Raw genomic sequence first — 27,535 nt, 5'->3', positions numbered from 1 at the left:
TGGCGGGATGATGGAGGCGACGGCGCGGCCGCTGCGGTGCTTCGGCGCGCGCCACTCCGCCGAGCGCTTCGCGGACGACGGGATCGTAACGGTGACGTCAGCGGAGCAGGTGAGGTTAGCCTCGTTAGCCGGCGCGTGGCTAACGAGGGGGGCTGATTGACAGGCGTGTGTAAGGTCCACGGTAAACAGGGGGGGGGGAGGTTTCCTGTCACGGCCCACGTGACCCAGCCAAACAAACAGCGAAATTGGTGCGCGAGCAAATCGCACGCAAACCGTTAGCTTACCCCAAAAACAACACTTAGCACGGTAGCACTCTTGGGGCTTGTTGTGGCTTAATAGGATTAACTTTGACTTAGAGGTCGACAGCATGGCCTCCTTTGGCCGTCCTAAGCGTGAGGTCCGCCATTGAGTGGTGGAGGTGCATGTTGTGTTAAGAGACTTGGAGCGACCAGAGAAGAAACCCCCCCCTGCCAGTCTTCAGTCCTCCCCCACGTGTTCCCTGACTCCCTCTCCTCCGCCCATCCCTTATCGGCTTTGCCACGTGTTCTACTGAAGATCGATTATGTCCCCCCCCCCCCCTTATAAAGAGCTGCTGTTACTGGTGAGGTTTGTTGATGTTTTTGCCCACGCCCCTTTCCCATTTACCAACACTGTTTCTCTTGCCTTAGAAAAAAGTTGAACGCAGCATCGAAGAGGTCATTAGCGTTTACAAGCAAGTGCACAGCGTCCCGCAGTAAGTACTCCCGTCTCCCGCACAGTGTCTCCATTGCATTTCATGAAGCGTCTCTTTGGCCTCATGTCTGACAAAGGGGCAAATTGTGACAAAATGAACGCGAGCAGGGGTGAGAGGCCCCTTGAGTCGCGCCTGGGCTGAAGACGAGGATGCTGGAAATCTGGGGCAAGGGGAGTTGGGGGTGGGCGTGACCACACGGGCAGAATGGGCGTGGTCACATGGGCGGTGGGCGTGGCCTCTCGCACATTACACCCGATGTCAACGAGCAGTAACAGTAAAGCAGGGGTACCCAAATAGGCGGCCCGCGGGCCACGTCCGGCCCGCGACGGGTTGATTTATGGTCCGCGAGAATTTTTGGAGAAATGCCAGAAGTTAGATTTTTGTTTTTATTTCCCTACCAAAAAAAATAAAAAAATTTCTTAGTAAAAGTAAGACTAGTAATATATCGAAAAATAGATGAAAAATCTCTGTTTAAATTATAATACCTGCAACGTATCGACACCGAAACAAGCAAACGAACAACATGGTGCTGGGGGTTGAGTGGCCCGTGGTTTTAAAAGTGGCCCTAAAAGTGGCCCCGCTATGAAAAGTAATTGGGGACCCCTGCAGTAAAGCATGTGAAAGTCAGAACTCAACACTACATTTTGTTTTTTTGTCCATGAACATGAAGTCAACTGTCCTTACGAGAAAGAAACCCGATGACTATGCAAAAGTGTGTCAATCATTACCAGTGACATAGGATTATTTTTATTTGCACACTTTTATCAGTGCCGTGCCTCTCACGTCTGTCTGCAGCTAGGCTTTCCCCCGTCCTCACGACTCACGACCTCACGTCATCCACACTAGAAAACAAGAAAGGGGGAAAGAACACACACGTGTTACTTTGTGGCTTATAACAATGCTGTTGACACACTGTCCAAGTTACAATTGTCACGTATTGGGATTTGGGGCCTCTTACTGACAACAGCACCAAAATAATGCTTCACAACGATCAGTATTTAGTGTTTTATTAGGCTATAACTAATCAAAACTCGGGTTTAGTCTCATTTTTGGGACAGACAGGATTCAGGATTCAGGACAACGGCTCGTAATTGGGGACTGTCCCAAATTTTTCGGGATGTCTGGTCAGCCTCGTCGTGTTTCAATGTATATCTGTCGGCTATGTTCTTATTTAACCCATGAACTAACAGCGATATAAGATAACATCCACTTGGATTAACTATTAATTAATCCGTGTCTGATTCCCCAGTATTAGCTCTTAACAGGATGACAAAGGGATAGCTATTTTTGCATTTGGATTGACCTTTACCTCACCAGGATGTTTGGGGACATCTTAACCAGGCAAACTTTGTTCATACGTAAAACAACTGTTAGAATATTAATTTTAGTGGCTAAAAACAGAAGTTTTGACTTTCAAACCCATGATGTCACATCAGAAATCACTGATAGAAAATACGACTCGTACTCAGGCTACGATTTACTCATGCAAACCGGGACATTATTCACTGTACTCCAGTTGTGTGCAACCTGCTGCACAGCACAGCTAAGACAGTCTTGAGACACTCTTGGGAGGCTATGCAGGGCAAACATGACATTTCTCCAGCTTTCCTACCAGCTCCCTACCAACGTGGCCCGTTTTCATCAACGCCGCTCATTGGCTGTGGCTATTATTTGATTACAAATACATGGCCTTTTCCCATTAAACCGGCTGTCCAGTGATATACGATTACCCTTTGTAAACGGGATGTGCTGGTCAGCCCACATAACATGGTTCCTGTCATTAGTTATCATCAGCCTTCTGGTAGTGCGTTGACTCATCCATTGCCATGACAACTGCTTGCCCACTGAATGTCAGAGACGGTGTAGGGAAAATGTCTTTCCAGGCTATGGAAATATAATATGCTTATAATGAAACCTAATACGTATCATCAGTTACTGCGTTTTATGAAACCAGTCATGTTGAGGCGTTTCCACTGAATTGGCTTGGTTGCAAAATTTGGTAGCACATGTAAGAAATGTACCGGTTGTCGTATTTTGAATAGGCTAATGCGAGAAGTCAGCCTACATTTTCTGTGTGAAACAGAGGATAATGGCATTGGGTTCAAGGTAGGCAGACATGATATGGTTCCTCCCTAATCTGTCACATTTTAGGATAGCATAGTTTCTATGCAGTACTATCTAGCTATTACAATGCCATTGCACCATGCTATTGAGTGCACACGCCGTCTTTGGTTAGATGTGTTCCTCAGCCCAGCGTACAGGTCATAGGTTTCATTGCGCTTGTACACTGCTTGGTAGCCTGAGCTGCCCCTCACCACGCCCGGCTGCAAAGCAGCGCAGACGCTGGGCTGATGAGCACAGGAACCATTGCCAGCTCTGTCCTGCCCTGCGGGCAGACCCGCTGCTGTGAAACCTTGAGCAATGATACTCCAGCTGATCTGTGACTAACCCTGTGTAGGTAGAGTATAATTACCGTAGTCCCTCGCACAAAACCACCACGAGAAAAGGACAGGCACCAAATGGGAACAGGTGGATAGGATGGACGGATGATGGGAGGAGGGGTGTCAGCTGTCTGTGACTAATAAACACACAAACCGTGGTACGCTTATGAGTAAGCGCTTGCATATGCAGAAATATGTAACAGCCGTTTCTCCCACGCCACACAAACACACGTCAAAGTGAAGCAGCATACACTAGCGAGGACTTGAAGTCTTGGGGTGAGTCGTTTATTTGTGTTGCGTTTTAGGAGCTGCCAGAAAAGCGTGCTCTTGATGAAGGCAGGGAATATTATTTCTGCCGAGGCACTCGTTTATTTTCCACCTTCAACTCAAGTTTCACATGCCTTATCAAATAATCATGAGCTTCCCCCCCAAGACTTTTTCTCTAAGCTGAAAAAATGACTCTCTTTTATTCTAGCTAGATGTATTTATTGATCCTCAGTTTTGTGTTTTGTCTCGCCAGACCAGCTCTTTTGCGGGAGCAGCACTACCAGTATCTCAAGAAGGGCTTACGTCATCTCTCGGATGCATATGAGGTACAGTATAACCAGGACAGATCAGAAAATCGTCTGATCCATCCCTCGACGCGTTCCTGTAATTTACTTCCTGTTTGAAAGCCACATATACTTATTCTTCATTATAGCAAACAGGTGCATTATATCCCGTTTACCATTGGAAACATGGACAGCAGCATCACATACACCTGGATGGATGTCTCGTTTGCATAGGCTACATAGAAGGGAAACACCACAGACTTTTTGCTGTTCAGACACTCAAAACACTGGGGCGTCCGGGTAGTATAGCGGTCTATTCTGTTGCCTACCAACATGGGGATCGTCGGTTCGAATCCCCGCGTTACCTCCGGCTTGGTCGGGCGTCTCTGCAGACACAATGGGTGTCTGCGGGTGGGGAGCCCGATGTGGGTGTGTGTCCTGGTCGCTGCACTAAGCACCTCCTCTTGTCGGTCGGGGCGCCTGTCCGGGGAGGGAGGGGGAACTGGGGGGAATAGCGTGATCCTCCCACGCGCTCCGTCCCCCCGGCGAAACTCCTCACTGTCAGGTGAAAAGAGGCGGCTGGCGACTCCACACGTATCGGAGGAGGCGTGTGGTAGTCTGCAGAGGGGGTCGAGCAGTGACCGGGACGGCTTGGAAGACTGAGGTAATTGGCCGGATACAGTTGGGGAGAAAAAGAATGGGGGGATAAATAAATAAATAAATACATAACAGATTCACTCTCCAAGTAAAAATGTTTGAGAGAAGTTCCTCAGTTGAGCGTGAGCCACAAATTGGGGATAGTCATCTGCCGCTTTACCAGGGCCTGCATGTCCCTGTACCACCAGGAACATGCAGGGATGAATGAACAGAGTGCATTTAATGAATAGACATGGAGGTGTTTCTATTACGTACCAGACGCCACAGAAAATGATCTGTATCGTCTGCCCTGGATGTAAAACCAACCTGATCAGATACCATCAAATATAAACCTCTAAGACCTCTAATCCAAAGTAAGAAAAACACGATGTTTTGGCCGTGTGCCCGTGTTCTTTTCATTTCCCTCTGTGGCTTGGCCTCTCTTCCCTCTCTCTACCCTGTCTGTCTGGCAGACGCTGTCTCTCTCTGAACAGAGACACAGAGTCTTGTCCCTTTTATTGTGTGTGTGTGTGTGTGTGTGTGCGTGCTTGTGCGCGTGTCCATATGCATTATCTATGTTTGTTTGCATAGTGTCTGGATGCTAGCAGACCATGGCTTTGTTACTGGATCCTCCACAGTCTGGAGTTGCTAGAAGAGCCCATTCCACCTGCCATCACCTCAGAGTAAGTCTCTCTCTGACTGTCTCTCTCTCCGTGGCTCTCTTGATCGCTCTCTCTCTTGCTGTCTCTCTGTCTCTTGCTGTCTGTCTCTCTCTCTCTTGCTGTCTGTCTCTGTCTGTCTCTCTCTCAATTCAATTCAGCGATGCTTTATTGGCATGACTGCATTAATTACAATGTTGGCAAAGCAGGAGACAGTGAAACAGGTCACCACAGTACCAAAACAAATAAAAAAGGAATAGATAGAACTGGCAGAAACATAGAACAGGTCTTGGACAGTAATTGACAGTGTGTTGGTCACTGACCGACCCTTAGGCTATGGCATTCTGACACATATTGTGCTGCAAGGTGTGACCTTTGGCCCTCTCCTGAAATAAGTGGCCATTGTTCCTTCGCATCCAGGAGTAGAACATTTGGAATCTGGTTTTCAAATGTCTCCTGGTGTTTTTCTCTCATGTTCTGGAATTTCTCACAATTTAGCAGGAAGCGCATCTCTGTCTCCACCTCACCTGCCATATAGCAACCACATATTCTTCGCTGTTTTGGTAGCCAAGATGTTTTGTGTGTCTGCCCTGTTCAGCGGCTAGACTGTGGTCAGTGAGTCTACTTGGTAAGGATGTGTCTCTGCTGACTGTCAGTGGACAGACAGCCAGCCAGTTTGTGTTCTGTCTTTCGGGCCCGATAACTTTCTCATGTGTGTTGTAATTTGGCTTCTATGTCCCAGTGTTCCACATATGAGTTGTGGCATTGTGTGATGATGTGGTTTACTCTAATCTGTGGTTGGTTTGCAGTGCGAGTCTGAAACTCATCTGTGTTAGTGGTTACGGGGTCAGTTACGCTGTCTTAGCTCCTGGATTTGAAATGCTTTACATTGCAATGTGTGGTGGGGACTTGATTTAAGGTGCATCCAGAATTTAAGTGATCTGTTTTGGACTTTTATTATCAATGGGAAACGGTCCAATTCTGCCCCGCACGCATTTGTTGGTGTTTTCCTTTGTACGTTTAGCAGTTTTCGACAGAATTCTGCATGCAGGGCTTCTATTGGATGTTTTGTCCCATCTAGTGTAGTCTTGCTGACTGAGTGGACCCCATACTTCACTTCCATATACTGCAACTCACTGTCTCTCTCTTGCTCCCTCTCTCTCCATCTTTCTCCCTCTCTCCTACTCTCTCCATCTTTCTCCCTCTCTCCATCTCTCTCTGTCTCTCTCCCTCTCCATCTCTCTCTGTCTCTCTCTCTCTCCATCTCTCTCTCTGTCTCTCTCTCTTGCTCTGTTTCTGTCTGTCTCTGTCTCTCTTGCTCTCTCTGTTTCTCTCTGTCTCTCTCTCTTGCTCTTTGTCCCTCTCTCTCGCTCTGCTGTAAGACTACATCCTTGATTATTTGCCGCCCAGTGCTAGCCAGCTAACTACTCGATATAGTTACCACTAACTACTCGATGTAGTTACTAATACATAGTGCATATGAATTACAAGCATCATGGTAGGGCTTCTTCATTGCTACAGCAAAGAAAGACGACACATGGTATTTCAACGACTACACTAATAACCGATGTATATCCACAGTTGAAGCAGCCAGCTATAGTACTAAGCTATGATAGCTTTTATTCTTCAAATTTAAATGGCAGCTCATATCGAACAGCGCCCAAGTTATCGCTTTCAAAACGTTATCCATCCAAAAAGATCACGGCCGCTAGAAAGTAATGCACCTCCTACCCCCACAGCAAGTAGGAGAGGCAAAAAGTCTTGTCAAGCTGCCAGCTCTCTGGCAACAGCCTCTGTCTTTTCAGAGTTGGTATTCCCGTTTAGCCTGCCAACCCACCGGCTGGCGCTTCCCAGTGCGTGCATGAGGCCCTTGTGCCGAGTTACACACACACACACACACACACACACACACACACACACACACACACACACACACACACACACACAGTGTTCCAACATTCAAAAGTGTCCAGTCATCAGCGGTTCTCTCCCACTGTAACTTGAAATGTCTGTATTCAGTGATGTGTATTGGATCAGATTAGTCATTGTGAAGGTTCTCTTCCAACTGATTGGCCTCATCACTTCTGTGGGGTGAGCGATGAAGGTTATCGTGCTGAAGACTCCTAACTAGGGCAAACAAGGCTGATGTGAGGTGACTAAGGCTGGATAGACTGGAAACTGTGGTTCAGATGGTGTCATGCCACATCAGCCAAAGAAAACTATCCCTGGCTGTTGGAGAGCCTCTTCTGTTCTCACAGTCTGCCAGTTTCTGCACCTCTAAAGCTCTGCTGGATCTGAGACTCTGTTGTGTGTTTGGGTTATCTGTGTGATGATGTGTGAATTAGCGTGCCTGGCTGACTGAGAACGAGGGATATGTTTTCATGTGAAACACTGCTTTGCATGCAGGGTCATGCAGCTACACGCATTTCCACCTAGGACATTTCAAGTACAACCTCCGGGTTCTCACCCCTGTTATTTCCATCCATCCACTATCCAAACCGCTTATCCTGCTCTCAGGGTCGCGGGGATGCTGGAGCCTATCCTAGCAGTCACTGGGCGGCAGGCGGGGAGACACCCTGGACAGGCCGCCAGACCATCACAGGACCGACACACACACACACACACACACACACACATACATTCACACTTAGGGACAATTTAGTACGGCTGAGTCACCTGACCTACATGTCTTTGGACTGTGAGAAGAAACCGGCGCACCCACAGGAAACCCATGCAGACACGGGGAGAACATGCAAACTCCACACAGAGGACGACCCGTGGGTCTACCCCGGGACTCGAACCCAGGACCTTCTTGCTGTGAGGTGACCATGCTAACCACTGTGCCACCGTGCCACCAACCCCTGTTATTTGCTACTCGGGTATCTAAACACCATAGATGGACTGGCCATCGGGAGCACCGGGAGAAATCCAGGTGGGCCGGTTGCTCTGTGGGCCGCTTGAACAGCCCCACCTTTTTTTTTTGTTTTGTTTTTGAGCAGCCCTTTATACAAAAATAAGAGCCGAGAGAGATGTGTCGTCAGCTCACTTCCACATCCTCCTCCTCAACACCCCCACTACCACTTTTGGCACTCAGGCCCACCCAATCAGAAGGCTTTTTGCTGGATCATGCAGTGAATACAAGGCTCAGCGTTTTCGGTTTTTACCGATTTTCACTGAAAAATACCCAGATTTTTCGCCCGGCTTTTATGTTTCCACGGATCCAAAAGTTGTTCCTGTTCGTGTGAGGTTACGCAACGGTGTCCTCTTGTGGTGAAATTCGGCATGCTGGATGGCTTTGAAAAACCTATCATCATATTGTTGACAGTATGATGGTGACAGGTCAGATGTTTTGAGTGGCGGTGCATTTGGCCCCTCCTCTTTCACTCGCAGAAGCCTACTTCCCGCTAGCTAGCTAGCTAGCTGCGTGTAACGTAGGTTAATATGAAAATCACGACGAAACAAAGCGGTTTGCTTAAGTTTGTCACAAAAAGAAATGAGGAGCAGGAGGAAGAGAATTCGGCACCATTCACAACCCAGACACCTACTCCTGCACCAGTTTCTCCTCCAGTGCCAACAGCACATACGTGGCTGCTGATTCAGCTGTACTGCTGAAGACTCTTTTCAGCTGTAAGTTGGATAAAAACTGGCATCAGTGATGACATACGGACCGAACCGTTGTCCCTGCTGTCTTTTGAGAGAGAACTGACTGACTCGTTGGACTATAATGAAATCATTTCAGTGTTCAACACCAAGCCCCATAGTCTCCTGCTGTAATCATCAGCATAAGCTCATTTACAATTTAGGACTGTTGTAGCCTAGGTATAGTTTTTGTTGGGTGTACAGTTGGATTTCATGCTGGTGTGTGTGTGTGTATGTGTGTGTGTGAGAGAATATGTGGCCACCGTGCCAGGCTATGTGATGCTGTTAACATTCGCCTCGACGCCTGTATCATCATTACCTCTGATGATGTATAGAGCCTGTATGATTAAGCTGTGGTGCATTTAGGCAAGTACAGTTGTAATGGTCTATTATGGTTAACATATGTGTGTATCAGAACCTGGTCTTGGATGAGCACCTGATTTTGTCTGTGCCCACCCACACCGATTTCTGCCTACACTACAGGTGTGTGTGTGTGTGTGTGTTTTTGTTAGCTTTTGGAGACCTTTTCTGGTATAAACACCAACCTCGTTGTGACCGGTGGGGCTCACGGGGAATAAAGCCCAGTCCTAGTGAGGCAAAACCTCATTTCTGACGTCCTGGTTGAAGTTAGGGGTGAGGTGTGAATTGAGGTTAGGTTAGGGTTAGTCTGTCCACAATGAATGGACATCAGTACAATGTCCTAATAAGGTTAGCTGCACATTGTGTGTGTGTGTGTGGCCAGCTGGTGACAAACCTAGCTCTTAAAATAGCTCTGTATTAGTTTAACAGTAGTCTAGAGTCTCCATCCATTATGCTTCTACCAGTGGTATTAAGGGCTGGTGTGTTTCTATGTGCGTCGATGGGGCGGGGTGGTGGAGTATCTGTGGGCTGCTTGTGGTGGGCTGGTCTGGGTAAAAAAGTCCAGGCCCATGTTTTTTGTTCTCCCCAATTGTATCCAGCCAATTACCCCACTCTTCCGAGCCGTCCTGGTCGCTGCTCCACCCCCTCTGCTGATCCGGGGAGGGCTGCAGACTACCACATGCCTCCTCCCATACATGTGGAGTCGCCAGCCAGTTCTTTTCACCTGACAGTGAGGAGTTTCACCAGGGGGGACATAGCGCGTGGGAGGATCACGCTATCCCCCCCCCCCCCAGTTCTCCCTCCTCCCCGAACCAGTGCCCCGACCAACCAGAGGAGGCGCTAGTGCAGCCACCAGGACACATACCCACATCCGGCCCGCAGACACAACCGATTGTGTCTGTAGAGGCGGCCAACCAAGCCAGAGGTAACACGGGGATTCGATCTGGCGATGCCATATTCTCTTTAGCATGACCCAAAAAGTTGGTATTTGATATTTTTGCGAATGTACTGTGCGCTACACAGATTAGCAGTAAATACAGGTACCTTTGCTTCCCGGATGGGGGTGTGTGTGCCGGTTTTGTTCTGGGGGTTTGTCTAAAAGGTTTTAGTGGTTACCCTCTATATCCCCCAGTGCGTCTACAGTAAAAACTAAAGTCGTCTGTAGGCTACAGCCTAGCTGAAATTGCACTTTCCATGTGACATGAACATGTTCGGCCTGTGCCGAACGTGACAGCGTGGATATGTGATGTGTTCCACCCCGTCTGCCTCTTACCCAGTATCCTGTCTGGCTATCTGTTTACATTCAATTCTCGGTCTTTCCTTCCCAGTGTGTGTCAGTTTCTGGCACACTGTCAGAGTCCGACGGGGGGGTTTGCCGGGGGCCCCGGTCAGCACTCCCACCTGGCACCCACCTACGCCGCAGTCAATGCACTCTGCATCATCGGCACGGAGGAAGCGTACAACGTCATCAACAGGTACGGCCACAGTCACATTACCGCGATGCTTCTGCATGGTACTAAACCAGAACCAAGATCTGAATCTGTTCTGGCAGGTGCGCCGCACCAAAGAATTCAGGTAAACTTTGGATGATTAATATTCAACGTATGGATTGGCAGAGGGGGTGGGGCAGCGACCAGGATGGCTCGGAAGAGTGGGGTAATTGGCCGGATACAATTGGGGAGAAAAACAGAATCCCCCCCCCCCCCAAAAAAAAGAAAAGCCACCTGTTGGGCTTCCCATGGACAGAAGGCCACAGTGGTTGAGTAATTTCAAATTACTATTATTATTATCATCTATATCTTGACTTCATCTCCCAGTGAAGTCAAGATATGGATAATCCACCGACCTAAAACCATTCGATTATAATCCAAAGGAGTTGAATCAAGTGCAACTGGACTTGGTATATATCCGTGAAGACGTTTCGCCTCTCATCCAAGAGGCTTCCTCAGTTCGTGCCTTTCTGACTAGACCAAGCTAGTCTGACTGGCTGGTGATGAGACTCAGAATTTATCCTCTAGGAGTCGTTGTCAGAGCTGTTGATATGCGTGGCTCTTTGTGATCAGATGTTTACCAACGCTCGTCGCTAACAGAGCCATAGATATGAGTGGCCATTTAAGTGGCTATTTTGTGTACCGATGTCAATCAGACTAGCTTGGTCTAGTCAGAAAGGCACGAACTGAGGAAGCCTCTTGGATGAGAGGCAAAACGTCTTCACAGATATATACCAAGTCCAGTTGCACTTGATTCAACTCCTCTGGATAACCATGACCTGGATGAATGAGAACATTCACAGACATTTGATTATAACTTCTTAAGGTCACATACCTGTTCACCAAATGTTAACTTTGTAAACAAGAGAGGGGAGAAGAAGTTAAAAAAACTGACGGAAACGGGCAAAAGAAGCAAACAAATGCGGAGTGAAAGAATCGGATGTTAGCGATGGGTAGAAGAAGATCGTGGTGAGGAAAGTGACACAACACCGCCTTCAGACTCCGCACAAACCTCTTTCCACACAAGACTGGATAATGTTATTCAGTAGATGAAACAAGATAGGAGAAGGATTTTAAATCATCTAAAGAAGAATTTAGAAATGCTGCGGAAGAAGGCTTTGACCAGCTCAAACAAAATATTGACGCAAGACTCATGAGCGACACCACCGAATTACAAAATCAGAAACAAAAGAGAAGGGAAATTGGTGCTAACAACGTTTTTTTGTCTGTTCGCCCGATCAACAAAGAGCCATGAAGGAAACGCTAACAGACTTCCAATTCAAGACCTAGGAGGACGAAAAAGCATTTCTGGAGCGCCTGATCAGGTGGAGGGTAACCTGATGTGAATCTACAGAAGCAGGGAGCTGACAGCCGTATCATAGAAACCACCGGTGAAACCCCCACCAGGAGCAGTCATTGTTAACAGCTGAGAGCTGAACACTAAAGAGATGCTGCTGAAAGGCGTCAAAGAAAAAAAAAACCCCTCACATTTGGCGGCACGGTGGCGCAGTGGTTAGCGCTGTCGCCTCACAGCAAGAAGGTCCTGGGTTCGAACCCTGGGGTGACCTTGGGGGGGGGGGTCGTCATCCCGGGTCGTCCTCTGTGTGTGGAGTTTGCATGTTCTCCCCGTGTCTGCGGTGGGTTTTCTCCGGGTGCTCCGGTTTCCCCCACCATCAGAAAAGACATGCATGTTAGGGTTCATACTCCTATCTGAACCCCTGAGCAAGGCATGGCAAGACGAACTGGGGTTGGTCCCCAGGCGCTGCACGGCGGCTGCCCACTGCTCCTAGCTACACAGCTAGCATGGGTTAAATGCAGAGCGTAATTTCCCTACGGGGATCAATGAAGTATCTCAAAATCAAAAATCTGACCATGATAATGCAATTACCACCATCAGCCACAGGGAGAAAGAACAATGGAGTTAAGAGAGGGGGTATTAAGAGAAACAAGGAAAAGAACGTTTAAGGGGGTTAAGAAACGAGTATTTGGCTTCATGCACCCTTTACTAGGTTGCAATGCTGCATGTGTGGATCCAGCATGTGCTTCACTGTAATTCTGTGTTTCTCTTGCCCCCCCCCCCTCCATCCTCTCTAAAATCTCCTCTCTGACCCTCCATTCACTCCCTCCTCCCTCCTTTATTCCCCTCCGTATATCCTCGTCCACCCCACCCCCCTTTCCCATCCCAACGCCTTCATCCAACCTCTCCATCCTCTGCTCCGTGCCTGTCCCACACCTCCTCCCCATGTTGCTCCTCACTAGAGAGAAGCTTTTGGACTTCCTGTGGTCGGTGAAGCAGCCAGATGGTTCCTTTGTGATGCACGCAGGAGGGGAGGTGGACGTCAGGTAAGAGCCGTCGCCGTGGTTTCGTTATTCGCCGCATCCCAGGAGATAACCGCCTCCACCAGCAACACCCCCCCCCCTTTTTATTTTTCTGTATGCCTGTCTGTTTGTCAGTTTGTCTCTTTCTATCCATCTCTGGCTTTCAGTTCAGTGTGTGTGTGTGTGTGGGTGGGTGGTTGTGCGTGGCTGTTAGTTATTCTCTTAGGTCTTTGTGAAAGTGAGTGTACAAGGCAGACAATTTTCTAAGGCTCTCTGAGTCATTTCCCTCTGTTCTTATGTCTTCCGTTTCAGTCAAGAATGTTAAAAGTTGACTTTTCTCAAAGTCTGTTATCTGTTTCTCAACCGACATTGTTCCATCCTTTTGTATTTCAACTCTCGGCTTCTCAAAGGCTTCTCAGAGTAGAAATGCTTGTGGGCAGACAAATGTACCGGAGGTGCTACAGTGAATTTGCTTCTAACACAACTGGTCTCTTGTTTTCACCTGATAGCAGCACAAAACTATTAATTTGGAAAGTTTTGTCTGTGGAAAATGGAGGCATTCAAACTTGTTAATGATGACATGACTAACAATACTGCAGCCTTGAATACAAAAAATACGACAATATAAAACAGACTCTTAGATATGAGCTATGATCATCTTTATAATAATAATTATAAATATAATATAAATAATATATGATAATATAAATAATATTATATAATAAATAATATATTATTATAATTGTGTATTTATTGCATGTTATTTGTTATGTGGCACTGTGGTCCATGTGAAATGCAATTTCGTTACCTTGCATGTATGAGACATGCATATCGGGCAATGACAGTAAAAGCAGTCTTAAGTCTAATCTGTAGAATCAAAATCAGTTGTTTTGAGTGAGTGAATACCTTGTTCTCATGTTGTTCTGTGTATATCTCTGTCGTTCTGTGTTTCTTCACTGACAGGAGTGCGTATTGTGCGGCATCTGTAGCATCACTCACAAATATCCTCACACCCCAACTCTTCGAGGACACACCAAGCTGGATCCTTAGGTACAAGCTGAAATGGCTCATTTTATTGCAACATAAGACCATCCGGTTCCCCCATTATTCCACCAACCAACATCCTCATGATTTCACTTCTCTTCCGTTCTTCCAAGTGTTGAAGGAGTATATGAATTTTTTATGGTGTGTTTCAAAGTGTTTGCTCTTTACACAGGTGTCAGAACTGGGAGGGTGGTCTTGGGGGAGTGCCGGGCTTGGAGGCCCATGGTGGCTACACCTTCTGTGGCACAGCTGCCATGGTCATCCTGGGCAAGGAACACATGCTGGATCTCAAAGCCTTACTGGTGAGCAACCCCGCCATATGACGTTTCTCAGTTATCACTTTTGAGTCCAGTTACATATATGGGTTTTCGGGGAAAAGAACAGTACAGACTAGACAAGTTAGCGCAATCAGCCATCACAACTTAAACCTTGTACTGAAGAAGCTTCCCCTCATATGCTGCACCTGGTCAAGTAATTACAAAACCCTGTACTTCATGCTGTGCTATAAACCAAATCAACTAAGGTCTAAACTTTGCTGTAGTTGTTGATGTTCCTTGGAAAACTGATCCCCTTTTAGACTCAGTCTTGACTTGACCTCAACAAGTCCTGTCTCGGACCTGTTTTGGACTTGATAAAGGTGCTATTGATACAGCCCTGGTCATCCAGTTCAGGGGCTGTCTCTTCCCATGAGACCACCCTGCTACATGGTTAGCATCCTTTACCGTAACCAAGGCATGCAGCCAACTCCCAGAGCTTGCTCTGCTACTTGGTTATTAGTGAACAGCCAATGGGAAAGAAAAGAAACATTCTAGTAGTGAATGTAATTTTACTAACCTGGTCTTTTTAAAAGGGATCATGTATTTAAAGTCGACCGCTGACCCCTCAGTTGACTTGACATGGCTTCATAGCTCTGTAGGCTTTAACATATGGCCAATGTCAGCTAATGTCAGAGGTCAACACCAGGTTGCCCTGTAACCTATCATGTGTCGCTGTCCAGCATATGGATTTCTGTCCCAGTGGTTAACCTTAGTGTCAGTGGAGCTGAAGGTACTACACAAGGTGAGATCACTGTCTCTGAGGGCAAGGCGGGGATGTCAAGTGACACCAGGGGCTCACAGCAGAGTTCATGATATCTCTAGCCATGCATCTACCTGCTGCATCCCCTCTGTGTACCACCATGATGCTCAGAGTAGGTGACTTGCAGCTGTGTCAAATGGGTCTACTGTGTACGTTTTCCAACAATCTTAACTCAATATACATCTACCGGGATTTTATATCAAGTAACATTGAAACACCTCACTGAGTGAAGGCCATTGCTAGACAACCTTATGGAAGATCTCCTTGAATTAGCCTTTGGCCCTGTACACACTACGGTGTTTTGAGAACCATATTATAGAGTCCTGCACAGGCCACAAACTCCAGCCCTAGCCTGGTCTGTGGTGTTCAAGCTCTAGCCTGTCCCCACCCGACAAAGTGTAATTTTTCAGCCCAAGACCGACACCAACATCACTTTACGCTCTCTCTGACATGCACGTTGTCTGATATGCGCGAAAAACCACACACACGGCATGGTCAACTGTCATGTGTAATGCATGCATATGTATAATATTTACAATATAATCAATATAACAACATTTAATACAGTCGCCTATATGGGAAGTTAAATAACCCAAACCCAATCTATTTTTAAAAAAAAAAGAAAGGCCCGAGCCCAGCCTGAATCGACTTGGCGTGTTGGGACCCAGCAGGCTTGTAGATCTCTACCATATTAGTCCCTTAAATAGACAAAAAACCTTGGAAATGCTTCAAAAAGCCAAAACCAGGGGTGTCCGGGTAGCGTCTGGGTAGCGTAGCGGTCTTCCATTGCCTACCAACACGTCCTCCGGCTTGGTCGGGCGTCCCTTCAGACACAATTGGCCGTGTCTGCGGGTGGGAAGCCGGATGTGGGTATGTGTCCTGGTCGTTGCACTAGCGCCTCCTCTGGTTGGTCGGGGAGCCTTTTCGGGGAGGGGGGGACTGGGGGAATAGCATGATCCTCCCACACGCTACGTCCCCCTGGCAAAACTCCTCCCTGTCAGGTGAAAAGAAGCGGCTGGCGACTCCGCATGTATCGGAGGAGGCATGTGGTAGTCTGCAGCCCTCCCTGGATCTGCTGAGGGGGTGTAGCACAGACCGGGACGGCTCAGAAGAGTGGGGTAATTGGCCAGATACAATTGGGGAGAAAAAGGGGCGGGGGAAGCCAAAACCAAGGTCTTGAGCTTTGAGTGTGTATGGAAAAACAGCCTAAATGTTATCCTGTCCATCACATTTGGCGGGCTGAATTCACTGCAGTGAAAGCGTTTCAAACGTTTGTTAGAGAGAACCCGTAGATGCTGAAAGATCTGATCTTTTATCCTGCTGTTAAGCTGATATATTCAAGGAGAGGTTTTAAATGAAGAAAGATTCGCATCAACAGCAACTCTGGCCTTATTCTTTAACACTGTTATAGTTGCAGTGGCCAAAGCACCCGGCAAACATTTCTTAACCCCCACCCCTGAAAGATTTTGGACCCCTCTACCACGTGTTTGTCTGCATGATTGCTGTGTGTATATGAGTCTTCTGTCATGTGTCTCTTTCTGTTGTCCTCTTTTCTCAGGACTAGAGCTTCTAGTCCTGAGAGTCCGGGGAGGGGCTTCTGTCCGCTGCATCCCCTATTTCCATTGACCCAAGTCCTGGCACCTCTGGAGAATCTTGTCTTCCTTTTGTTTTGTCTGTTCATTTCTACTTCTTCACCATTTTGTGATACATTCACCTATATGTCACTCTCGCTCTCCTCTTTCTATGTAAGCGATGGGTCTCCGCCTTTGGCATGTGGTTGGTGATGCTGTATGGGACGGTGCCGTTCTGTGGCAGTGTTTGGGGATGCTGCTCTAAGTGCTTCTACATGTGGTGCTGTCCCAGTGACCAGTTTTCTTTTTTGCATTGTTCTGGTGTCACTAACTGTACTCATCAAGGGTGTGTCATTAAGCGTTTTCTTTCTACATCGTTAATGAATTGTCTACCTCGCCAGCTGTTGCATGCTTGTCCATTCTAGATGGTTTTCTCTATCCGAACTGAGGGTCTAAGGGAGTGTTTCTCAACCCAGTCCTCAAGGACCCCCCTATCCTGCAGATTTTCATTGTAACCCTGCATAGGTAGCCCTGCTTGTACTTACTCGACCAATCATCTCGCAGCACTTAATTATGCAAGGTGTGCAACATCTGACAAAATTCATTGCTGATTGGTTGAATAACTACAAACAGGTACCTATTCAGGGTTGCAAAGAAAATATGCAGGATAGGGGGTCCTTGAGGACAGGGTTGAGAAACACTGGTCTAAGGCGTTGGAATTCCGAACGCAGCTCTTTTAAGTCTCCAATTTTGCGTATTCTAACACTTTTTAACCAAATATTTCACCAGAAGAGCGCCCGGGTGGCGTAGCGGTCTGTTCTGTTGCCTACCAACACGGGGATATCTGGTTCAAGTCCCTGTGTTGCCTCTGGCTTGGTCGGGCATCTCTACATACACTAATCCCCACAGACACGATTGGCTGTGTCTACTGGTGGCAAGCCAGATGTGGGTATGTGTCCTGGTCGCTGCACTAGCGCCTCCTCCGGTTGGTCGGGGTGCCTGTCCAGGGGGGGGAGGGGGAACTGTGGGGAACAGCATGATCCTCCCACGCGCTACGCCCCCCCCCCTGGCGAAACTCCTCACTGTCAGGTGAAAAGAAGCGGCTGGTGGCTCCACCTGTATCGGAGGAGGCATGTGGCAGTCTGCAGCTAGGGTTGGGCATCGTTCGGATTTGAACGACTCCGGTTCTTTGAGAGGCGGGGTCAAAGCAGGTCACGTGCTTATTTCACGGCAGAAACGTGTGTTGAGAACGAACCGTTCACGTCTCATCCTTACATTTACATTTACAACAACTGTCTTCATACATGAAGATGAAGACATAAAGACACAGTCACACCCTGGTGTAAGTCCACACCCTGGTCCGGACCACCAGGCGTTAAACTCCTTAAATTCCGAACAGTTCTTGTTTGGAAAAACGAGCATGTCCGACCTCTCGGGGCTGCAGTGTATACAGCTTATAGCAAGGCGCTCATGTGTACGTTGTCTGCTGTCTCGCTGTTGCGAACGAGACAGCCGTTATTAACGTTCACTTACCCAACTGCGACGAGGTGCCGCTCGCCGTTGGCTCAGGGTGGCTGAGGAGGACGCCGAGGCAGCGGATGGAGACCGGCGCAGCGTGTCCAGCACGGCACACTGGTTCATTTGTGCGCCGTCTAGGCGAAGGCGTTCGGCCATATTTGTTGCCCTGCGCCAACCCTTCCCTTTTCAAGGCAAAACCAAGCCGCGCTTCCGATCGCCGCGCGCTCTGGTTCCTGATATACATCCACGTCCGGTCCATGATGGCGCGCATTTAACGTGCGGAGGCGGAAGCTACGGAAGCCGAGACTATAGCGCGCGCGAAATGTATTTGGGAGCCAATAGGCAGAATCGGATTTCCTAACGATTCCTTCGGGATCGGATTTTGGAACCCGTCCTCGATGCCCAACCCTATCTGCAGCCCCTCCTGGATCGGCAGAGGGGATGGGGGTGCAGCAGCGGCTCGGAAGAGTGGGGTAATTGGCCGGGTACAGTTGAGGAGAAAAGGGGGGGGCACAAAAAAAACCCCAAACACCAGATATTGTCTGAGACGCCTGCAGCGGTGACATTCTTCTTCGTCTGATAAATTTGCAGCAGACTAGACACAGCAAATGCACATTGCTGCCCTCCACAGGTCATGTGTAGAACTCCAGTGATTGAGCTAAACCTTTATGTAGAGGCCAGTGCGATGGAGAAATGTAACAGCAGTTCTTGCTGTTCCACAGTCTGGCTGCTCTGCTTGCATGGGGTTTCTCTCAGTGTGATAGTTGGTGCATTCCATCAAAGCATGAGTCACAGTTTCCAGTCGTAACGCTCATAATCCAATTTCCCAATAAGAGCAACCCATCTATGACCCTACGAAGGTTGGGCGAGGAGGCATATTTTTTTTGGGATGTGGCTCTTTCCAAAATAAAAAATATGTATCGTCAGTGTGGCTTCTGAGTTGGCCGAGTTTGAGTAAGGATAGAGGGTGACATCTGCTGTTCTTCACTTTCCTCTGCCGGTCACCATCGCGTGAACGTTAAGCCCTCTGAGAATGCAGCTGTAATTGAGGTCTACATGGATAAACTCGACAAGATGTGATTTGTGGTAGTGGAAGAACGGTAGGAACAAAGCACCCAGGGACGCGAAGCAGCCACAGTCTTGTCAAGAGATCCCAGAGGAGGACTACTCTGAGTTTAGGTTAATATGCAACAAGCATTAAAGAAGTGGACTTCTGATCAAGAGTCAGTGTTCAGGTCGCATGCCGCTATTCATATTATGACTTTAACTCTGCATTCTGGGCATTCAGCTGACTCCTCCGGAGTAGTGCTGAAATGATAAGTCAATCGATCCGTTAATCAACAGAAAATTATTGTTTAACGGTTTGGTAGTCTAATAATTGTTTTGAGCCACCCATTAAGTAAAAATACCAGAGGTTTCTTGGTTGCAGTTTCATGAACGCTAAGATTTGATTGCCTTCCTGTTAGTCACACCATTATGAAATGAATAATTCAGGGTTTTATTTTATTCTGTTCAGTCCGTCTTGGGAGAGAGATCCCTCCTCTGTTGCTCTCCCTGAGGTTTCTTCCTATTTTTTCTCCTGTTAAGGGTTTTTTTTAGGGAGGTGTTCCTTCCTTATCCGACGCGAGGGTGTAAGGACAGGATGCTGTGTTGCTGTAAATCCCCTTGAGGCAAATTTGTAATTTGTGGTAATGAGCTCCAAATGAAATTACAGTTTAAGGAATTATGGACATAATCTTTAGTTGCAGCCCTCCTGTAAAGAGCCGTTTGCATTGAATAATCAGATCGGGGCTCTGTGTGTCTTAATTCACCGGTACGAGCTCAAACCTGTGTGCTTCTGTTACAGTACATCGTAGTCTGACAGGGGGAGTTAAGCTGGCTACAAGACAACTGCCCGGCAGATAGATATGAGGTAGATAATTCACTAGCAATGGCAGCAGTGTCCCTTTGTTTTGTGTTTTTTTGTTGTTGTGTGACAACACAAAGTCTATTATTTATGAGAGAGAGAGAGAGAGAGAGAGAGAGAGAGAGACTGGATCTCAGAGAGAGACTTTAATGAGTCTCTGTGGTACCCCCGAGCCCCCCCCCCGTGTCTGCTGACCTTGTCTTCCACGTGGACCTCCTCATCCTTGGAACTCACTCAAATCACTGGAACTCGTTTTTCTTTTCTTTCTTTTTTGTTGTTGTTTCTTTCCCCCCACAGCCGTGGTAACCCTTGGCGGCTTACATGAGTTCATGGGCAACAGTTAACAAGCTAAGCACAGCCCTCTCAGACAGGCAGGACCCCAGCTGGTATTAAAAGCCCAATCCCATAATTACCCAATCCATGTCGAAACAGACTGGAAGGGCTCCAATTTGCAGTTTCCCTGGAAACGGGATCGATAATTACTTCCCATTTTTTTTGGCAAATGTTAATGCGCTCCCTTTTCCCCCTCTCTCATCCTCTGGTGCTCACGGTGACCCACGGGATTATCAGCCGTGGCATTAAGAGGAACTCCTTTGTCTGTCTCGTATGTGAGGGCTGTTCAATGTTTATCAGCATGCGAGTGGTACATGTGAGGACTTTGACTGTGATGCTCACAGCAAGAAACACCGGGGACGTGGTGCAGCATGCTTCACCGTCAAAAAGACGTAAGCGGGGAAGTGGCTGGCAGAGGGACAAGTAGCTGCACAGGCAGGAATATCAAGTAGACGAGGGAGTTGGGTATTTTTTTTTATTTTTGGTGCAAACAAGATAAAAACCTCTTTATAAAACTGCTAATTAGAAAGGTGGCGAGTTTCTGCAAGATGGTATTGACTACCATGAAGTATTCTCCACTATACAGTACTAAGTGGAACCTAGAGAGTAAGTGTGGCAGGTGGGGGTGTCCGGGTGGCGTAGCGGTCTATTCCGTTGCCCATCAACACGGGGGAATCGCCGCTTCGAATCCCAGTGTTGCCTCCGGCTTGGTCGGGCGTCCCTACAGACACGATTGGCCGTGTCTGCGGGTGGGAAGCCAGATGTGGGTATGTGTCTTGGTCGCTGCACTAGCGCCTCTGGTCGGTCGGGGCGCCTGTTCTGGGGGGGGGGGGGGGGTAGCGTGATCCTCCCACGCGCTACGTCCCCCTAGTGAAACGCCTCACTGTCAGGTGGAAAGAAGCAGCTGGTGACTCCACCTGTACGGGAGGAGGCATGTGGTAGTCTGCAGCCCTCCCCGGATCGGCGGAGGAGGTGGAGCAGCGACCGGGACGGCTCGGAACTGCTAATTAGAAAGGTAGTGAGTTTCTGCAAGATGGTATTCACTGCCATGAAGTATTCTGCACTATACAGTACTGTGTGACGAGAGTACTCCCTCGACGGTCTGAGGGACACAGCGTGGAGCAGAGTAAGTGTGGCGGGCGGGCGGGTGGATGGCCATGTTAAAGTGTCCCTGTGTTTTGTCCCGGCTTTCCCTTGCAGAGGTGGGTGGTCAGCAAACAGATGCGCTTCGAGGGAGGCTTCCAGGGCCGCTGTAACAAACTGGTGGACGGCTGCTACTCCTTCTGGCAGGCCGGGCTTCTGCCCCTCCTCCACAGAGCCTTCTTCAGAGAAGGTACTTGTAGACGAGACCACGGGCGCGGAAGGTACGCCGCGAAACTGCTCCGTGCATCGGATAACCGAGACACCCACTGTCAACTTAGAAGTGTCGACAAGGCGTGTGATTTTTAAGTCATGACTTTTAACCTCACAACATCATGCCAAAGAAACGACAACAATGTGTGTGTGTGTGTGTGGTGTGTGTGTGTGTGTGTGGGGGGGGGGGGTTCAGCATAACTAATATGTTTTTAAGGAAATATTTTCTATTCAGTGTTATTTACACGACTAGCTGCCTTATCCTTTCGAGAGTTTGCATCATTTTTTTGCACTTTTCCCACAATTAAGCAGAAAAAAATGCCACAAGTAGGCCGACAATTCTACACAAAACCGCTGTAAAATCGAGTGGTTTTGGTGCGGTGGTTTAATTAATGTGAGGAAACTCCCTACAGGTCTGATGTCAGACATGCACGGGCTTCTTCAGGACGGTGGACACGACACCGAAAGCCGCCCGTATTGAAAACCTGTGTTGCGCATGTAAGGTGTGTAGCGTTGTGTTGAAGGTGCTGAACTGTCGTGTGCAGGGGAATCGGAGCTGAGTCGGCAGAGGTGGATGTTTGAGCAGCAGGCCCTGCAGGAGTACATACTCCTGTGCTGTCAGAACCCGGCGGGAGGTCTTCTGGATAAGCCTGGCAAGTCAGTACCTCACCATCTGGACCTGCACACTGAGACACACACAAAAGGCTGCCACAAACACATAGGTTTCCCACGCATCATGTGTTGGTTCTGTGATGGAGTTCGGCTGCTTGAACAAAAAGGAACGGTGCCCGCTCCTCTCAGAGCCGGGGGGGGGGGGGGTAAATGAACAATACAGATAACCCCAATTCCAAAAAAGTTGAGACGGTATGGAAAACGCTGTTAAGAAAAAGAGTGATTTGGGCGTCCGGGTGGCGTAGCGGTCTATTCCGTTGCCTACCAACGCGGGGATCGATGGTTCGAATCCCCGCGTTACCTCCGGCTTGGTCGGGCGTCCCTACAGACACAACTGGCCGTGTCTGCGGGTGGGAAGCCGGATGCGGGTATGTGTCCCGGTCGCTGCGCTAGCGCCTCCTCTGGTTGGTCAGGGCGCTCGGGAGAGTGGGGGTAATTGACCGGGTACAATTGGGGTGGAAAATAGAAGAAAAAGGAACAAAAAGAAAGAAAAAGAGTGATTTATAAATTCACTTTGACTTGTATTCAAACAAAAACAGTGTAAAGTCGAGGTATTTCCTGTTTTACCTTAGCAACCGTGTTGTTTTTGAAACGGATGCCTGCAACACGCTCCCAAAAAGCTGAGACAGAAGCGATTTAGGACTAACAACAATGTGACAAACTGAAATAACAGGACGATGTGAGACAGGTGAGGCAATCATATGATAGTATATGAGCAGCCTCCAAAAAAGGCCGCGTCCTTCCAGAGCAGGGTGGGTTGAGGCTCGCCCATATGCCAACAGATGTGCCGGGGAATAATCCAGCACTTCCAGAACAATACTGCTGTTTCTGTACTGGATATCACGACCTGGGCTCGGGAATACTCCGGTAAACCTTTTTGTCGGTTGACACCGTTTGCCGCTACATCCTCAGATACGAGTAAGGGCTCTACCGTGCAGAGCAGAAACCACACTGTCCAGAAGAGCCGCCGACTTCCTCTGAGCCGGGTCTCATCTGAAATGGAAAGCAGCACAGCCGAGTCGTGTTTTCTGATCCGACGAGTCAACGGTTCAGATGTTTTCTTTGGGGAAAAAACAGCCGTCGTGTTCCCCGGGCCAGAGAGGAAAGGGACTATTCCAAGCCTATTATCAGCGCCGGGTCCAGAAGCCAGCATCTGTCATGGCATGGGTAGCTCGCACATCTGCGAGGGCGCCATTAATGCAAAAGGACATGTGCAAATCTTGGCGCAACATGTGCTGCCATCCAGACACCGTCTTTTACAGCATTTTCCAGCAGGACGAGGCCAAACCCCCATACTGCCAGCATTACAAGTGCACGGCTGTGTAAGCAGAGAGCCCAGACTGGCCTGCCTGCAGTCCTGACCCGTCTCCCGACCGAGAACGTGTGGCACACTATGGAGCGAAATACAGCGACGAAGTCCCCCGTACAGTAGCATAGCTGAAGACCCACAATAATGAACCAATGAGGGGAAATTCCACTCGCTAAACTTAACCAACACTTAGTAAGAGTTATAAAAAGAAATGGTGGTGTTGCACGGTGGTAAACACTCGACTGTCCCAACTTTCTTTGGGGGTGTCGCAGTCATCAGATTTGAAATGAGTGTATAGTTAAAAAAAAAAAAATCCAGAAGCTAAAACATCAAATAGTTTGTAGTGTTTTCAGCATAGTTCAGGGTGAACAGAATTTTCAAATCATCTTTTTTTATGCATGCATCCAGGTAAGAAAATGAAAGTTGAATCAGTTCATCCGGATACCATGTCTACTGAGAGACACGTGTGAATAGTCCACATGGCCACCGAAACTAGTTAGTGGTCACGCCTTTATTTGCATATGAACCCGGTCGTTGGTTTCGGTCGTCATGCCACTGCATTGTGTTTATAAGGGTGGGATACCTGCAGTCGGCTGAGGCTGAAGAGGTCACTTATGCCCCTTTTCCACCACATGGTACCGGCTCGACTCGACCCGACCCGACTCGCAGAGTGTCGTTCTCCATTACCGTACCAGTAACCACTCAGTGCAGCTGGTCTGCATTGATTTTGGTACCCGCTCCAGTTTTTTTTGGGACCTCGACAAAGGTGGTAGCAGAAAAGTGTTAAGTTACCAAAATGCCGGTACTTTCCAGTAATGGAAAACGAAAGAGTCAAGTCGAGCCGCTACCATGTAGTGGAAAAGGGGCACTGCAGGTATCCCCACCCTTATAATAACACTTAATTGTGAGGAACACTGGTTTGAACGGGGAGCCAAAGAGGCCATCTGTGTGAAGAGGGAACAACCATCCCTGAACCGGGGGGGTGGGTGTACATCTGTCACCATCTTACAATGCTGTGATTAGAACCATTCCCCAGTCCTCTGTGAACAGTACACATGGCCGTTGTAACTCCAGTTAATGGTCACACTCATATTTACATATGAAACCGACCGTTGGTTTCGGTCGTTACATCACTGTGTTGTTTATAAGGGTGGGGATACCTGCAGTCAGTTGAGACTGAAGAGGTCACTTAGATCAGTGTTTCCGACCCAGTCATCAAGGACCCCCTGCCCTGCAGATTTTCTTTGCAACCCTGAACAGGTACCCGCTTGTAGTTATTCAGCCAATCAGCAATGAAGATGTTGCACACCTTGCATAATGAAGTGCTGTGAGATGATTGGTTGAGTAAGTATGAGCAGGGCTACCTACGCAGGGCTACAATGAAAATCTGAAGGATAGGGGTCCTTGAGGACTGGGTGGGGAAACACTGACTTAGATGAGTGATGAAACGCTTCTTTCAGTGAACGCCGTGTCCGGATGAACCGATTCCCCTTTGAATTTACAAACCACTCCTCTTTGTTGTTTTTCTTCCATACTGTCCCATCTCTTTTGGAATTGGGGTTGTATTAAGGACACTCAATTTTTAAAGAAGCAGTCCGCACAGACAAACCTAAACTCGCTAACCTAGCTGTCATGTGGGTCAGTTGCTGATGCGGTTTTGTCAACGGTGACGGTCTGTCCCTGAAGCGTCCGCTCTTTTCTCCCCGTCTGCAGATCCAGAGACTTTTACCACACCTGTTACTGTCTAAGTGGCCTCTCCATAGCTCAGCACTTTGGGAATGTGGACGTCCACCATGAGCTCATCCTTGGCAAGGAGGAGAACAGACTGGTAAATCTCGGGCGGGGATGGGGAGGATCGGGTGGCTGGATGGATAGATTAGTGCAAAAGCAGAAAAGGACGCCAGTCACTGCTAACCATCTCCGGCCTTCTCACAGCATTCACTGTGAAAATGACCTGCTGCTGTCAATTCAGAATTAAACATGGACTATGTTGAGCGTCCGGGTAGTGTGGCGGTCTACTCCGTTGCCTACCTACACGGGGATCATCGGGTCGAATCCCCGTGTTACCTCCGGCTTGGTTGGGTGTCCCTACAGACACAAATGGCCGTGTCTACAGGTGGGAAGCCGGATGTGGGTATGTGTCCTGGTCGCCGCACTAGCGCCTCCTCTGGTCAGTCGGGGGCGCCTGTTTGGGGGAACTGGGGGGAATAGCGTGATCCTCTCACGCGCTACGTCCCCCTGGTGAAACTCCTCTCTGTCAGGTGACAAGAAGCGGCTGGTGACTCCACATGTACCGAAGGAGGCATGTGGTAGTCTGCAGCCCTCCCCGGATCAGCCGAGGGGGTGGAGCAGCAGCCGGGATGGCTTGGAAGAGTGGGGTAATTGGCCGGATATAATTGGGGAGAAAGGGGGGAGGGGAATAAAAAAAATTAAAAAAAAGCCAGTAATACCAGTAAAGCCAAAATTCCCGATATGAGCATCAGGTTGCATCATTACAAGAGAACCACAAGAGCTACAAGCTTCTGATAGTCTCCCGATGGAGGACACAACAGACACGCTCCATCTCCTCTTACCTCCGTAGACGAGGAGAGAGGAGGTTTATGATGTGACAGATAAACAAATGGCACATCATTATTATTCTGAGCTTCAGAAAGACGACCGGTATGTAACAGATTTATTAGGATTTGCTTCACTGTTGGAAAAGGCATTGTTTTGACAACACACACCAGTATACACACTTGAGTACACGCCGAACAATTGTTAGACGTGTGGCTCCTTGTCTAGCAGGACGGGTCAGTTTCATACCGTAAGAATGTCTCCAGTGGTAAAAAAAAAAAAATCTATTCGACTCTGACGTTGAAAATGAAACCGCAACTACACCAAACAAAAAACAACAACGGGTTGTGTTGTAATTCAAGTCTTTCTCAATTCCCCCCACATTTTAGGCGCCGACCCATCCAGTTTACAACATTTGCCCGGAGAAGGTGGCCCACGCCCTGCAACACTTCCACCAGCTGCCTGTCCCCGTGGCCCGCAGGACACACGGAGCCTCCAGCGCCGGCACACCGACACACACCACCCCTGCTTTTGGCTCCGCCGACGAGCAATGACGAAGTCCCGCGGGAGCCAACACACACCAGCCTGCCGACTCCATCCAGGGAACGAACTGGATCCAGTTTACAGCAGTCGGGTCCAGATGCGAGGCCGAGCCCGTGCGCTGGCTGAATGGCTGACCCTCGGCAGAAGTGAAGGTTGGGAATATGGAGCTTTGCCTGAATAAAAGTGGAGTTTTATGGGAAGATTTGCGTTCGACTGATTTTTTTTGGGGGGTTTTTTTTTTTTTTTGCCTGCGGTGCCAAAATGACGTTCACTGTGAAGTACAGATCTTCAACTGAACTATGTATCTCAGAACGGACTGACAAAAGCCAGTAATACCAGTAAAGCCAAATCCCAGATATCAGAATAAGGTTGCTTATGAAACGCAAATAAAGAGAATGGTAATAAGTGAATTTCCTGTAACATCATTTTTAAAACACTTTCTGCCTGTGAAAGGCTTCTTGGACTAAGAGCTCCAACGCCGACAGGCTCAGAACCAAACGGTGTGCTCGGAGGCTGTGGATGGTTAATGGACGGTTTAAAGGCCTGGGGTGTTCCTTAGAAGCCATACCTAGCCTTCCAGGAAATTACATTTACAAGTTCTGGGGCTAGTAATTTCCTGTAAAATTGCCCGTCCATCCATCCATTATCTGAACGGTTTATGGAGCCTATCCCAGCAGTCGTTGGGCGGCAGGCGGGGAGACTCCCTGGTGAGACCCGCCACACCATCACAGGACCGACACACATACACAGTCTCACCTAGGGACAGTTTAGTACGGCCGATTCACCTGACTTACATGTCTTTGGGACTGTGGGAGGAAACCCAGG

General features: G+C 48.4%; 1 protein-coding gene across 1 annotated transcript in view; it reads left to right on the top strand.

Annotated features, from left to right (window-relative positions):
• The window catches only part of fntb (farnesyltransferase, CAAX box, beta), a 27,020-nt gene extending 110 nt beyond the window's left edge, over positions 1-26,910 (top strand). Inside the window, exons 1-12 of the mRNA XM_056294367.1 lie at positions 1-109; positions 669-733; positions 3,695-3,767; positions 4,953-5,044; positions 10,348-10,494; positions 12,769-12,852; positions 13,792-13,878; positions 14,045-14,174; positions 21,478-21,610; positions 22,176-22,287; positions 25,325-25,439; positions 26,557-26,910. The exon at positions 1-109 is cut by the window's left edge and continues 110 nt beyond it. Of these exons, the coding sequence (XP_056150342.1) occupies positions 8-109; positions 669-733; positions 3,695-3,767; positions 4,953-5,044; positions 10,348-10,494; positions 12,769-12,852; positions 13,792-13,878; positions 14,045-14,174; positions 21,478-21,610; positions 22,176-22,287; positions 25,325-25,439; positions 26,557-26,721 (1,305 nt within the window). The 5' untranslated portion in view covers positions 1-7 and the 3' untranslated portion in view covers positions 26,722-26,910. The remainder of the gene's footprint in view (positions 110-668; positions 734-3,694; positions 3,768-4,952; positions 5,045-10,347; positions 10,495-12,768; positions 12,853-13,791; positions 13,879-14,044; positions 14,175-21,477; positions 21,611-22,175; positions 22,288-25,324; positions 25,440-26,556) is intronic.
• The last annotated feature ends 625 nt before the right edge of the window (positions 26,911-27,535 follow it).

Source organism: Lampris incognitus, chromosome 15, assembly GCF_029633865.1.
Source record: "Lampris incognitus isolate fLamInc1 chromosome 15, fLamInc1.hap2, whole genome shotgun sequence".
Classification (NCBI taxonomy): Eukaryota; Metazoa; Chordata; class Actinopteri; order Lampriformes; family Lampridae; genus Lampris; species Lampris incognitus.
This window is presented reverse-complemented; position numbering and strand designations above follow the sequence as displayed.